This window comes from Dysidea avara, chromosome 2 (genome assembly GCF_963678975.1).
Source record: "Dysidea avara chromosome 2, odDysAvar1.4, whole genome shotgun sequence".
Classification (NCBI taxonomy): domain Eukaryota; kingdom Metazoa; phylum Porifera; class Demospongiae; order Dictyoceratida; family Dysideidae; genus Dysidea; species Dysidea avara.
Genome location: NC_089273.1, coordinates 3,729,511 through 3,745,523, shown reverse-complemented (window position 1 = coordinate 3,745,523; position 16,013 = coordinate 3,729,511). Strand labels below are relative to the sequence as shown.

Genomic DNA, 16,013 nt, shown 5'->3' with positions numbered 1-16,013 from the left:
CAGTCACCCTGAACAGAATTCAAGAGATCAGTTAGAAATAAGTAACCTGTATAGATCAACTACAAACAAATCACCCTGTAGAGAGTTCAGCTACAAACAATTCACCCTGTTCAGACATCAGTTAGAAGAAGTTTTCTTGTAGAGAGTTCAGTTACAAACAAATCACCCTGTTGAAAGATCAGCTAGAAGATGTCACCTTGTAGATAGTTCAGTTACAAAGAAACCACCATGTAGAGAATTCAGCTACAAACTAGTGACCCTGTAGATACATCAGCTAGAAGAAGTTACCTTGTAGAGAGTTCAGCACCATTCTGTAAAGAGCTCAGCTGCAAACAAATCACCTATACAGAATTCAGCTACAAACAAATCACCCTGTAGAGAGATCAGCTAGAAGAAGTTACCTTGTAGATAGTTCAGCTACAAACAAATCATCCTGTAGACAGATCAGCTAGAAGAAGTTACCTTGTAGATAGTTCAGCTACAAACAATTCACCATGTACAGAGCTCAGTTAAAAGAGGTTTCCTTGTAGAGAGTTCAGCTACAGACAAATCACCCTGTAGAGAGATCAGTTACAAGTTACCTTGTAGATCGTTCAGCTACAAACAATTCACCCTGTAAAGAAATCAGCTAGAAGAAGTTACCTTGTAGAGAGTTCAGCTACAAACAAATCTCCCTGTAGAGAGATCAGCTAGAAGAAGTTTCCTTGTAGAGAGTTCTGCTACAAACAAATCACCCTGTAGAAAGATCAGCTAGAAGAAATCACCTTGTAGAGAGTTCAGCTTCAAAGAAACAATCATGTGAGAGTTCAGGTACAAACAAATTGTCCTGTAGAGAGATCAACTAGAAGAAGTTACCTCGTAGAGAGTTCAGCTACAAAGAAACCATCATGTAGATAGTTCAGGTACAAACAAATCACCCTGTAGAAAGATCAGCTATAGAAGAAATCACCTTGTGGAGAGTTCAGCTACAAAGAAACTATCATGTAGAGAGTTCAACTACAAACAAATCACCCTGTAGAAAGATCAGCTATAGAAGAAATCACCTTGTAGAGAGTTCAGCTACAAAGAAACCATCATGTAGAGAGTTCAGCTACAAATAAATCGGCCTGTAGAGAGATCAGCTAAAAGAAATTACCTTGTAGAGAGTTCAGCTACAAAGAAACCATCATTTAGAGAGTTCAGCTGCAAACAAATCACCTGTAGAGAGTTAAGCTACAAACAAATCTCCCTGTAGAGAGATCAGCTAGAAGAAGTCACCTTGCAGGGAGTTCAGTTACAAAGAAATAAACCATGTAGAGAGTTCAGCTGCAAACAAATCACCTATATAGAGTTCAGCTAGAAACAAGTCACCCTGTAGAGAGATCAGCTAGAAACAAGTCACCTTGTAGAGAGTTCAGCTAGAAGAAGTCACATTGTAGAGCTACAAAGAAACTACCATGTAGAGTTCAGCTGCAAACAAATCACCCTGTAGAGAACTCAGCTACAAAGAAACCATTCTGTAAAGAGCTCAGCTACAAACAAATCACCTGTACAGAATTCAGCTACAAACAAATCACCCTGTAGAGAGATCAGCTAGAAGAAATTACCTTGTAGATAGTTCAGCTACAAACAAATCACCCTGTATAAAGATCAGTTAGAAGAAGTTACCTTAGAGAAAGTTCAGCTACAAAGAAACCATTTTGTAAAGAGCTCAGCTGCAAACAAATCACCTGTACAGAATTCAACTACGAACAAATCACCCTGTAGAGAGATAAGCTATAAGAAGTTACCTTGTAGATAGTTAAGCTACAACCAAATCTCCCTGTAGAGAGATCAGCTAGAAGAAATTACCTTGTAGAGAGTTCAGCTACAAAGAAACCACCATGTAGAGAATTCAGCTGCAAAGAAATCACCCTGTAGAAAATTCTGCCAGAAACAAATTGCCCTGTAGAAAGATCAGTTAGAAGAAGTTACCTTTTAGAGAATTCAGCTACAAAGAAACCATTCTGTAAAGAGCTCAGCTGCAAACAAATCACCTATACAGAATTCAGCTACAAACACATCACCCTGTAGAGAGATCAGCTAGAAGAAGTTACCTTGTAGATCGTTTAGCTACAAACAATTCACCCTGTAGAGAGAGCAATTAGAAGAAGTCACCTTGTAGAGTGTTCAGTTACAAAGAAACCACCATGGAGATTTCTGTAATCAATATATGTGACCGGATTTGCGAAAAGGGGTCTTCCACACACATCCAATTCCGTAAACGTTGGAGACCATAACTCAGTATTCAAGTAACATATTAACCTGAACATTTCACCATGTATTCAGCTATAGTGGTGCTCACCACTGCCCAAATTTCAAGGCAATAGCTCTTTCCAATCTGAAGTTATCTGTCTTCAATTGTCAAAGTTGGCAAATTGGATGCGTGTGGAAGACCCCTTTTCGCAAATCCGGTCACATATGTATTATATGTATAATTTGTACATTTACTGATAAAATATTTAAAGTACATCACTTCATCTTTTCTTCTTCCTGTAGTAAAGAAAAAAAACATAGGTTAAAAAAGTCCCAAAGCTGGCCATAGGCTGGCTTTGGGGTATACAAACACAAAAAGAAATGAAATCTAATCCAAAACAGCCAAAATGTAAAAAAAGTGTGCGGCCCTCAGAAAGACTATGGTGAAATAAGATGTAAAATCCAAGGTGGCGGCCAAGAAATGGCTGTGATGGTATGTTAATGGTAAAAATTTTAATAATGACAATTTAGGTAAATTTTGTGAAGCGGCACAAAAATTCACCTGGATTGTCGTTATTAAAATTTTTACCATTAACCTACCATCACAGCCATTTCTTGGCCGCCACCTTGGATTTCACATCTTTTTTCACCATAGCCTTTCTGAGGGTCGCACACTTTTTTTACAGCTTGGCTGTTTTGGATTAGATACAGTTTACATCAGTAATACTGAGCTAATATTCGAGGAATACACAAGCGAATTGCCAACAGTTGGATCGTTGCTTTCACTTGTGGGAATTTATTTTCGAAGAACAACCAGATGTGGGAATTTATTTTCAAAGAGAAAGGCCTCTTCAAAATATCCCAAAATAAAAACATTTTGAAAATTATCAGCTATACGGTATCGCAAATTGACACCTTGTGTTGTCAGCAAAAAGAACTGAAACACAAAGGAGGACAATGGTAAGTTCATAATGTGTGTATTGTACATAATGCAGTTGGAAAAAAGCTACATCTCATGATGAAGCAATGTCAAACAGTGAAGAAACAGGCCCATAGCCTTATCCATTGTTGGATTCTGCTTGGCAGGAGGCATCAGTTAGTCAGTCTCATCAGTAAATAATCTGTTTAGTAGAATTTTTGAAAGGGCTTAGATTTGGTCTGAAGACTTTTACGGCCTGCCAAACTGTCATGAAAGGAAAATGGAAGCTGGTTTCAGGGTGATGTTTTTGGATGGGAAAGCCCAGTTCTTCATAATTCCTAATAATTATACAGCACTACCATACTGTATGATACACAGCAAGTGATATTTTGGTTGTGCCTACTTTCTGTGTTCTGGCATTGTCAAGAGACTAAAAAACAATGCTATGTAGATCAGCCCTATACAGATGAAAGCAATTGAAGGATCCAGAAAGAATTTGTATGTCAGCCCAACATACTTGACTTGTACTAGTTCCTATATATGCCTAGTGAAATCAACATTATTTTGACAGATTTTAACCTCACTACCAGAGCCACCAGAGCTGGCCTGCAGATGAATGTAACTAATCCAGGGTACAGCAAAGGTAAAAGTATCACATGTTATATGCTAAAATTCTCATATGTGGTGAAGATTGATCAAGATCAGTGTTCTGCAGATTTTAAGCTTGCAAGGAAAACTACCAGACCATGCCTATGGAATAAGGTGGCTAACCATGGGTATAGTAAGGGTTTTGAGAAGCAAATTAGCACATTGGGCTTCCAAAAGTTGTCATACATGCATTGACAACATCAACATTTTGACAGATTTTTGAATGCTGGAAAGTTCAGCCAGATGGCAAACAATTTTGAACTTTGGTGTGGTAGCAAAGTCAATTGATCTGGGAGAGATACTGCTGTATGTTCTAGCAGCATTGAAACCTTTTTCAGTTCAAATTTTGTTCTTGCAATGCTGCAGCTAGAATATTTTCCTGACAATGCAACCAATTACCATTTAGGTTTAGAGTAAGAAAGGTTGAGAGTTTGTATCGCAGCTTGAAAAGACATTTCCTTTGTGGAGTTCACAGCATTTGTAAAAACATACTGGCCAATTTGTATAACATTTGTAGGTGGTTTGACAGTAGATTTTCAAAAGTAGAAACTTCACATTGCGGATCCTATTAATTTTTATATACAGTTTGGTTAGCTTTTTTTGACATAGCTAAGCTACAATACATGTGTAACTGTTCTATTAGAATATCAAAATGGCTTTTATATGTGACTGGAATTTAGAAAATCACCTTTATGGGTGCATTGTTGATTCAGAGAAAATGTATTTTAATAATTAAAAATATTGTTACTCACCAGCCTGGCAGCTACATGTATGGATTTTTCACCACAGATGAAGCAATTCACAACTTTTAAGAGCACCTGGTGGCCAGGATAATCCTGGTAGGGTTTCCTGTCATTTTAGATAGGTTTTTCATCTGTGTTGTTGTATCACAAGTCCTCAAAAAGGGGTGGAGGGTGGGGGGTGGCAGGGTGGGCAAGAGATAGGCTAAAAAAATGGATGAGGATGGTAATCGGAGGCACCAGACCACAAAACAGCCCAGAAATATACTGAAATCTCAAAAAACAACAGACATACATTACACATTCAGCTCCGTGCTTGTCTGTCCAGAGTGTGTGAACCCCCCACAGCACGTACTTGTTGTTCACAGACCTGTACAGAAGTCTGGCATGGATATACAGGCCGCCAGAAAACAGTCTACCAAAAGCAGACCCGACAAGTTGAAGGAGAGCTTGATATGGAAATTGTTAGCCTGATAGTGCAGCAACTTCATGCTGCTGTTATCTCATTTTTGGCTCTTGCGCCCATATGGTTGATTTTGTTAAATCCAGTCACATATTAAGGTAACTGTTTTATTAGAATATCTGGAGTGGGCCTCAGCCAATTGGACTGTAATCAATGTTTATAAGGAATGTGGTTATCATGTCTTGTTTTTCACTGTGCTACAAATAAGAGGCATGTATTTTATAATCAATTGCTATAAATACAGTTGACCAACTGTCTACCAACTATTATCTCTTAAAACAGTGTGAGCCCTTAAATGAATTTGTGGCCCCTAGCTAGTATAGAAAGTGCTGATATCAAAAGTTTATGTCTTGGTACGGTTTCCAAGCATCAAGAAGAAGATGACCAGCTTGATTGAAGATAACAGAAAAAGCAGGACACAGTGAGCAAGAACTCGTTTAGTATCCCAAAAGGAACATCTTACTGATAGTCATTCTATGATAGGATGAATTTTTCTATCGACATGCCCAGTTCAATTTACAGTCCTAGTCACATATGCATACAAATGCATTTTGTTCTTCACACTCATGGGTGAGCAAATCTCTGTACAGTGAACATTGCTACCATTTGGCTATTCGGTAGCTATGATTGATAAATATTGTTTATTTTTATATGTGTATAATATATGTTCACCCATTCTTAACAAATTACATAAATCAGTACACAGATAATTATGTGAGTACATGAATAACATAACTATTACTTAAGTGTTTGCCATTGCATTACCTTGAGATATCACTTCCCGGACTTTCTTTTGGTATGCCTGCAATGTAGTAGAATAGTGTGCACCTTAAACACTTTTAATGCAAAACACTTTCACTACATCTATAGCTACCACAAACTGATACTTGTGTACATACAGTAACTATATTAAAAGTTTAGATGTTGCAGTGCTTAAAAATTAGATATCATGAAATAGCCTGTCATATTTCAGTCAAAACTGTCTTTCACAGTTCAGCAGTAATTTGCCAGTATCAAATAACAACTCAAACATCAGTTGTAATTCTAGCCTCTTCTGTTTGAGCCATCTCATAACTATAATATCTCCATGACCACATTGATCAAGACACACGGTAGTGTGTCGTGTGGCCCAAGAAGCCGGCGCGCAACCCCGTGAGTATATTGACAGGAAGAAAGAAAACGCAATTTTCGCACCTCCGTAGCTCTGTGCTGCCTTGATGAAACAAGACAAATTTTGCTGTGTAGATTCCCTCCACCTTCACCACTCCACATTCCAAATTTGAGCGAAATCGCTTCAGGCATTCCTGAGATATGCGACTTCAAAAATTGGCTTAGTTTCTTCGTTTTTTTTCTTCTTATTTTTCTTCCTCTTTTCTCACACTTACAAAAACTGCTATAAAACGCGAACGCGTTATCCGATTGCCTTGAAATTTGGCACACAGAAGGGGGGTATAAAGGCGCATCTCGGTACCAACTTTGGCTGGAATACCATAAACAGGCAAAGAGTTATGAGCGATTATGCACGAAAAATAACACCAATATGTTGTCACGCCTACAGGGTAAACCGCGTATGGGAAGAAGCTGAAAATCGGTGGGTGAATAGGTTAACTATTGAACCTCAAACCTTTTGTGGTTTGAAAGAAATCGAGCTAAAAACCAGGAAGATACAGCGAAAAAATCAATAGTGTGTAACAATTACGCAATCGAGATTAGCTAATTTTTAATTTTTAATTTTATTATTATTATTATTATTATGCTTGCCACGCCTACCAGATAAACCACTTGGGGTAATGCTTTGAAAATCGCTGTACAGATGGAGTTATCATCTTAGAAAGGCTCTTCAATGGTGTAGAAAAATCAGACTTAAAGCCACGGAGTTATAACACGAAATCCAACTTGGTGTAGCAAGTGCGAGATCGAGATACTCTAATAGAGCAGTCATCCTAATAGAGCAGTCACCCTGAACAGAATTCAAGAGATCAGTTAGAAATAAGTAACCTGTATAGAGATCAGCTACAAACAAATCACCCTGTAGAGAGTTCAGCTACAAACAATTCACCCTGTTCAGACATCAGTTAGAAGAAGTTTTCTTGTAGAGAGTTCAGTTACAAACAAATCACCCTGTTGAAAGATCAGCTAGAAGATGTCACCTTGTAGATAGTTCAGTTACAAAGAAACCACCATGTAGAGAATTCAGCTACAAACTAGTGACCCTGTAGATACATCAGCTAGAAGAAGTTACCTTGTAGAGAGTTCAGCTACAAAGAAACCATTCTGTAAAGAGCTTAGCTGCAAACAAATCACCTATACAGAATTCAGCTACAAACAAATCACCCTGTAGAGAGATCAGCTAGAAGAAGTTACCTTGTAGATAGTTCAGCTACAAACAAATCATCCTGTAGAGAGATCAGCTAGAAGAAGTTACCTTGTAGATAGTTCAGCTACAAACAATTCACCCTGTACAGAGCTCAGTTAAAAGAGGTTTCCTTGTAGAAAGTTCAGCTACAAACAAATCACCCTGTAGAGAGATAAGTAAGAAGAAGTTACCTTGTAGATCGTTCAGCTACAAAGAAACCATCATGTAGAGAATTCAACTGCAAACAAATCATGTATAGAGAGTTCAGCTACAAATAAATCTCCCTGTAGAGAGATCAGCTAGAAGAAGTTTCCTTGTAGAGAGTTCTGCTACAAACAAATCACCCTGTAGAAAGATCAGCTAGAAGAAATCACCTTGTAGAGAGTTCAGCTTCAAAGAAACAATCATGTGAGAGTTCAGGTACAAACAAATTGTCCTGTAGAGAGATCAGCTAGAAGAAGTTACCTTGTAGAGAGTTCAGCTACAAAGAAACCATCATGTAGATAGTTCAGGTACAAACAAATCACCCTGTAGAAAGATCAGCTATAGAAGAAATCACCTTGTAGAGAGTTCAGCTACAAAGAATCTATCATGTAGAGAGTTCAACTACAAACAGATCACCCTGTAGAAAGATCAGCTAGAAGAAATTACCTTGTAGAGAGTTCAGCTACAAAGAAACCATCATGTAGAGAGTTCAGCTGCAAACAAATCACCTGTAGAGAGTTAAGCTACAAACAAATCTCCCTGTAGAGAGATCAGCTAGAAGAAGTCACCTTGCAGGGAGTTCAGTTACAAAGAAATAAACCATGTAGAGAGTTCAGCTGCAAACAAATCACCTGTAGAGAGTTCAGCTAGAAACAAGTCACCCTGTAGAGAGATCAGCTAGAAACAAGTCACCTTATAGAGAGTTCAGCTAGAAGAAGTCACATTGTAGAGCTACAAAGAAACTACCATGTAGAGTTCAGCTGCAAACAAATCACCCTGTAGAGAGATCAGCTAGAAGAAGTTACCTTATAGGGAGTTCAGCTATGAACAGATCACCCTGTAGAGAGTTCAGCTACAAACAAATCACCCTGTAGAGAGTTCAGTTACAAAGAAACCACCATGTAGAGAGTTCAGCTGCAAAAAAAATCAATCACTCTGTAGAGAGTTCAGCTAGAAGAAGTCACCTTGTAGAGAGTTAAGCTGTAAATAAATCACCCTGTAGAGAATTCAGCTACAAACAAATCACCCTGTAGAAAGATCAGCTAGAAGAAGTTACCTTGTAGAGAGTTCAGCTACAAAGAAACCACCATGTAGAGAGTTCAGCTGCAAACAAATCACCTGTAGAGAGTTCAGCTAGAAACAAGTCACCCTGTAGAGAGATCAGCTAAAAACAAGTCACCCTGTAGAGAGTTCAGCTAGAAGAAGTCACATTGTAGAGAGTTCAGCTACAAAGAAACTACCACGTAGAGAGTTCAGCTGCAAACAAATCATCTTGTAGAGAGTTCAGCTAGAAGAAGTCACCTTTTAGAGAGTTCAGCTACAAAGCAACCACCATGTAAAGAGTTCAGCTGCAAAAAACTCAATCACCTTGTAGAAAGATCGGCTAGAACAAGTTACCTTGTAGAGAGTTCAGCTACAAAGAAACCACCATGTAGAGAGTTCAGCTACAAACAAATCACCTGTAGAGAGTTCAGCTAGAAACAAGTCACCCTGTAGAGAGTTCAGCTAGAGGAAGTCACATTGTAGAGAGTTCAGCTACAATGAAACTTCCATGTAGAGAGTTCAGCTGCAAACAAATCATCCTGTAGAGAACTCAGCTACAAACAAATATGCAGTGTAAAAAGATCAGCTAGAATAAGTTACCTTGTAGAGAGTTCAGCTACAACGAAACCACCATGTAGAGAGTTCAGCTACAAACAAATCACCTGTAGAGAGTTCAGCTACAAACAAGTCACCCTGTAGAGAGATCAGCTAGAAACAAGTCACCTTGTAGAGAGTTCAGCTAGAAGAAGTCACATTGTAGAGAGTTCAGCTACAAAGAAACCACCTGTAGAGAGTTCAGCTACAAACAAATCACCCTGTAGAGAGATCAGCTAGAAGAAGTTACCTTGTAGGGATTTCAGCTACAAACAAATCACCCTGTAGAGAGTTCAGCTACAAAGAAACCATTCTGTAAAGAGCTCAGCTGCAAACAAATCACTTGTACAGAATTCAGCTACAAACAAATCACCCTGTAGAGAGATCAGCAAGAAGAAATTACCTTGTAGATAGTTCAGTTACAAACAAATCACCCTGTAGAAAGATCAGTTAGAAGAAGTTACCTTGGAGAAAGTTCAGCTACAAAGAAACCATTTTGTAAAGAGCTCAGCTGCAAACAAATCACCTGTACAGAATTCAACTACGAACAAATCTCCCTGTAGAGAGATCAGCTAGAAGAAATTACCTTGTAGAGAGTTCAGCTACAAAGAAACCACCATGTAGAGAGTTCAGCTGCAAAGAAATCACCCTGTAGAAAATTCTGCCAGAAACAAATTGCCCTGTAGAAAGATCAGTTAGAAGAAGTTACCTTTTAGAGAGTTCAGCTACAAAGAAACCATTCTGTAAAGAGCTCAGCTGCAAACAAATCACCTATATATACAAAATTCAGCTACAAACACGTCACCCTGTAGAGAGATCAGCTAGAAGAAGTTACCTTGTAGATCGTTCAGCTACAAACAATTCACCCTGTAGAGAGAGTAATTAGAAGAAGTCACCTTGTAGAGTGTCCAGTTACAAAGAAACCACCATGGAGATTTCTGTAATCAATATATGTGACCGGATTTGCGAAAAGGGGTCTTCCACACACATCCAATTCTGTAAACGTTGGAGACCATAACTCAGTGTTCAAGTAACATATTAATCTGAAAATTTCACCATGTATTCAGCTATAGTGGTGCTCACCACTGCCCAAATATCAAGGCAATAGCTCTTTCCAATCCAAAGTTATCAATTGTCAAAGTTGGCAAATTGGATGTGTGTGGAAGACCCCTTTTCGCAAATGCGGTCAAATATGTATTATACAGTATATATAATTTGTACATTTTCTGATAAAATATTTAAAGTACATCTACTTCATCTTTTCTTCTTCCTGTAGTAAAGAAAAAAACGTAGGTTAAAAAAGTCCCAAAGCTGGTATACAAATACAAAAAGAAATGAAATCTAATCCAAAACAGCCAAGCTGTAAAAAAAGTGTGCGGCCCTCAGAAAGGCTATGGTGAAAAAAGATGTGAAATCCAAGGTGGCGGCCAAGAAATGGCTGTGATGGTAGGTTAATGGTAAAACTTTTAATAATGACAATTCAGGTAAATTTTGTGAAGTGGCACAAAAATTCACCTGAATTGTCGTTATTAAAAATTTTTTACCATTAACCTACCATCACAGCCATTTCTTGGCCGCCACCTTGGATTTCACATCTTTTTTCACCATAGCCTTTCTGAGGGCCGCACACTTTTTTTACAGCTTGGCTGTTTTGGATTAGATAATAATAACACGGAGTATAGTAAAACTAATACTGCAAAGCTAGTTTCCTTCTTTACTTTGTGCACTTAAAAATGTTCAAGCTGCAGAGCAGACAAACTTCTGTCACAACACTGCCAAAATTTTATAGTTATTAATTAAACACAACATAATTATTTTGAATATTTCATTAAAAATGCCTAAATCTGCTTAGTGTTAAACATTAAGCATGCCTAACTGAGCTAATGAGTCTTTTACACAAAATTCTGCTTTGTATTGAAAAAACTATGTACGTATGTCACACAAAAACTTTATGCATGTTTTAGTCGCTTCAATACACAATGAAACAAAGCTTTAATCAACACACCATAATATTTACTGGTTCATGCAGCATAAGCAAATCTGAATTTTTGTTTGTATATCATGTCTTCTTAATAGGCACTTATTATAATACAGTAGAAATGAAGTTTATCATTGTCAGTTCTTTGACCAACCGAGGCCTCAAGTAATCCACAGAATGGAACAGAATAAACTACTTTAGGAATCACTGTGTGACACATCATAGAACTGTAGCTGCATTACATATTATATACATACATATCATAGGATATTAAGTTAGTTCAAGTATACATGTTGGAACAACAGGTAGTCACATAGCAACATCACACACATACTACAATCAGTATAATTGTGTAGCTAGAGGATGATATAATAAGGACTATTACTGTTTATACCTGATCAACGCTGGAAACGTCTTTATTGAACTCTTTGATCATGCAGTAGACTATGTCCACGTTGTTGTTATCAACTGCTCTTTCTAGTGGTGTCTTTTGACCTTTACGTGGTATCTACATTAGTAAAATGAGAAGGTTATTACAAAACCAAACACATCATAACTAAGAGATAACATCAATTCAGTCACTGATCAAAACAAATAGAAGTGCATTGTGTGGTATATCAAAACATACTATTGTAAAGTCAGAATGGCAAAAATGGTATTGCCAGTAATAATTTTATTAGCAGTACTGCGTATTGTTTGTTTTTATGTTCTTAGATCATGAATTGGACTGATTAATTAAACTCTGATTGTCAGAAAAGTCTAGCTCATGCTGGATGGACCACTTCTTCAATTACTCCAATACAAACTCCATACATTTTGCATTGTTTCATATTTTCAATTTTTGCAAGCACTAGACATGATCATTTAATATCATTAACTGTAGTACCACCCAACTCCTTATGAATTGCTCTGTCCAATTCAGGTCAAACAAAATTCTTGATCATCATGGTTATGGCGTGATGCCACTATTATTTTGATTAGAACACATACTTCATGATTGACTCTCCAATTAATTTTGTGTTGAATCACAGTAAGTTGCTACTTAGTACCATTTGTTGTAAATTTGCAACCTGTAAACACTTTGGCATCAATTTAATTTTGATATAATTGGATAGAGGAGGCTTATGCATGTGTAATGGCAGCTGAACAAAATTGATACTGCCTTCAGAACAAGAGTTATGGTTGAATAACGTAACTTACCTTTTTAAGCTGCTGCATATATTAGGGCTAGGGAATAGGGCTAAGGGGGAATTATCCATATCAAGTTGAGGATATATTTTAACTTTCATTCTTAGAGTTTCCAAAGATTGCATTCACATCATATATAACATCAAGTCTGGCATAATTCTTTCTTTTGTTGCAGTATGCATGAGTTAACTAGTTGTAATAATTTACAAAAAAGTAAACACACAAGCTAGTACAAGGAAAAAACTAGGAACATTAAGTTAGATTAGGGATCATAGAAAAAAGTAGTGAAACAAGGGACGTCACCTATAGTGACATACGGCATGCATTCAATCCCTAATTCACACCTCTACACCTCATGTGACTGAATAAAGGATTGAATTAGGGATTATTATTTGATGCATAATAATATCGGAAAACTTTAATGTATCAGCCAATTTTACTTATGTTTTGATATATCAAATAGTTAATGTGATAAACAAGCAACAGTAACCATAAGTATTGGATTGTTCATAAGTCATCTATTAATTCTACTGTATAGGATCCACTAAATGTGTTGTGCTGCAGAATATTGGTTGGATGACACACACACAACAAGACTGTGGATTACTGTATAGTCAACAAACATTGCTATCTATATTATAATAATATCTACTACTATAAAGTACTCCAGGAGCTTGACTTGTAATGCATATAATGTCATCACAATAATTCTTAATTGAAAAACAGTATAAGGTCATAAGTCTAGAAGCATTTGATGTATTGGTAGATAACTTTCATACAGAATTTAGTTAACCAGCAGTTAATCATATCAAAATATCTCTCAAAGAGATTGATGATCACAGTAGCAAATGCAATCAGGAAAATCAGTATAGCTACTACTGGTTAATATAACTATATTATCATTGATCATTGATAGTAGTTGTGATAGTAGGTAGCTACTACTGGTCAATATAACTATATTATCATTGATCATTGACAGTAGTTGTGATAGTATGTAGCTACTACTGGTCAATATAACTATATTATCATTGATCATTGACAGTAGTTGTGATAGTATGTAGCTACTACTGGTCAATATAACTATATTATCATTGATCATTGACAGTAGTTGTGATAGTATGTAGCTACTACTGGTCAATATAACTATATTATCATTGATCATTGAGAGTAGTTGTGATAGTATGTAGCTACTACTGGTCAATATAACTATATTATCATTGATCACTGAGAGTAGTTGTGATAGTATGTAGCTACTACTGGTCAATATAACTATATTATCATTGATCATTGAGAGTAGTTGTGATAGTGTGTAGCTACTACTGGTCAATATAACTATATTATCATTGATCATTGAGAGTAGTTGTGATAGTATGTAGCTACTACTGGTCAATATAACTATATTATCATTGATCATTGAGAGTAGTTGTGATAGTATGTAGCTACTACTGGTCAATATAACTATATTATCATTGATCATTGAGAGTAGTTGTGATAGTGTGTAGCTACTACTGGTCAATATAACTATATTATCATTGATCATTGAGAGTAGTTGTGATAGTGTGTAGCTACTACTGGTCAATATAACTATATTATCATTGATCATTGAGAGTAGTTGTGATAGTGTGTAGCTACTACTGGTCAATATAACTATATTATCATTGATCATTGAGAGTAGTTGTGATAGTATGTAGCTACTACTGGTCAATATAACTATATTATCATTGATCATTGAGAGTAGTTGTGATAGTGTGTAGCTACTACTGGTCAATATAACTATATTATCATTGATCATTGAGAGTAGTTGTGATAGTATGTAGCTACTACTGGTCAATATAACTATATTATCATTGATCATTGAGAGCAGTGCCGTTACTATTACTTATTCAAGATAATTCTAATCATGTTGGGGGTGGGGGAGGAATGATTTCCATAATCAGATGCACAGTACACACACCAGCTGGAAGCACCACAAAATTCAACTAGTTCATAGCAATAAACCTTTATTTCATTGTGGTTTAGCTGTATTAAAGTGTGATGTCTACGGTTAGGTATGTGTTAAGGCAGAAGTGCTGTACAGTTCAACATGCACCAAAATGTCTTGACTACAGTAAAAATACTTGGTATTTACAGTATGCACATTCAATTTGTTGCCTGCAACAAAAAACTATTTCAACAAGTATGCAAAGAATACACACTACTACAGGTCTTTATTAAAGAAATAAAACTTTGAGTGTAATTTATGAGAGAAATCTGAATTATATATTGAAATCTATTTTTGTTTATGTACCAGTACTATTGCACTGTATGACAATGTTAAGGAAACATTTGAATATTTTACAAGCTGTTTATTAGTAATGGCTTATTGCAATGAAAAGTGCTTAAACAAGGTGCAGTGGCAAATCCAGAGGAGAGACACAAGAGGCATGTGTCCCCCTCACTCAAAATAATCTATACACAAGATGGAATTACTCTAATAGAGCAGTCAGTAAAATAGTCTAATAGAATAGTCAGATTCACTGTGTGTAACAATATTTAGAATCCTCCCCTGAGTATGAACACTGTAACACCAACCGATGGGCACACCTAGCTGTGTAACCTGCAAGGAATTTTTTGTGGCTCAGTCCTTTACGTGTAATATGACAATTTACATTAGATTCTATAATGCAACTTGTGACTGACACTGATCTCTACATGCACCTCTTGATCAATGTACAACATTTAGAAAGATTGAAAAATTTCAAAAATTTTAACCAAAAGTTTCAGTCCTGAAATATGTAAAGCACTTAACTCATCTAGGTACAGCTTATAAAGCTACTGTACCTACTACCCTGATTATGGTGCATCCCTCTTGTCAAACCCTGGATCCACCTCTGAGGTGAGTTATCAGCTGAAGTGTAAATGTAATTCCTGGATTAGCCCATATGATAAGCATGACTAAAGTAAGGATTAAATTTGTACTTTAGTTTATGATTCCCCTTGTTGACTTTATTGTTGTAACTATTCCTTCTAGCCTGTAAAATTCCTTAGTATTTGTTATACTTTTTGTAGACTGTATTCATCATTAGTGAACTACTATAACACTACATCAAAGGATAGAATAGTGCCAGACGTATGAGACTACAATTGTACCTTACAACGTACACTTCTATAATAATTATTAATAAGAAATACAGTCATTTCATATAGTTTTTGACTATGATCTTCCCTTTTCACTGACCTACACACTAACAATACATGAAGCTACATGTACTCTACAACCAATCTGTTTACTTCAACTGCTGGAGGAGTGATGCTAAAATCATGGACAATATTCTTTTGAAATAGGAGCACAAACAATTGGTACACTACCATAACTTTCATTGTTAGTAAAAAGATATGGAACACAAAGGAGGACAAAGGCAAGTCAATGCTGAGTGCATCATACATATTGCTTTATGCCAAAAGGTATCAGTCGGGACAAAGTAATGTCCTACAGTAAAAATCTTGAACCTTGTTAATTTTGTGTTTGCAGTAGACATGTTAATGGTATGGCAAGCATATATTCTATATAAAAAATTGCTACCAACAATTCTCTATTGCCCAACGGTACTGGATCACACTGGGTGCACAATGCATACATATGCACTAAATGCATCATCCATCCATTCATCTATCCTTATGACTGC

The 16,013-nt window shown here is 36.5% G+C and overlaps 2 protein-coding genes across 2 annotated transcripts in view; one reads left to right on the top strand and one right to left on the bottom strand.

Moving 5' to 3' along the window:
- LOC136246437 (pleckstrin homology domain-containing family G member 1-like) overlaps nt 1-16,013 on the top strand; it is a 356,327-nt gene that overhangs the window by 114,588 nt on the left and 225,726 nt on the right. The gene's annotated exons all lie outside the window — the stretch shown is intronic.
- Nucleotides 1-16,013, bottom strand: part of LOC136246294 (TNF receptor-associated factor 5-like) — a 43,506-nt gene that overhangs the window by 12,749 nt on the left and 14,744 nt on the right. The window contains exons 3-4 of the mRNA XM_066037696.1: nt 11,555-11,668; nt 5,750-5,786 (exon numbers count right to left, since the gene is read on the bottom strand). Coding sequence (XP_065893768.1) covers nt 5,750-5,786; nt 11,555-11,668 — 151 coding nt within the window. The remainder of the gene's footprint in view (nt 1-5,749; nt 5,787-11,554; nt 11,669-16,013) is intronic.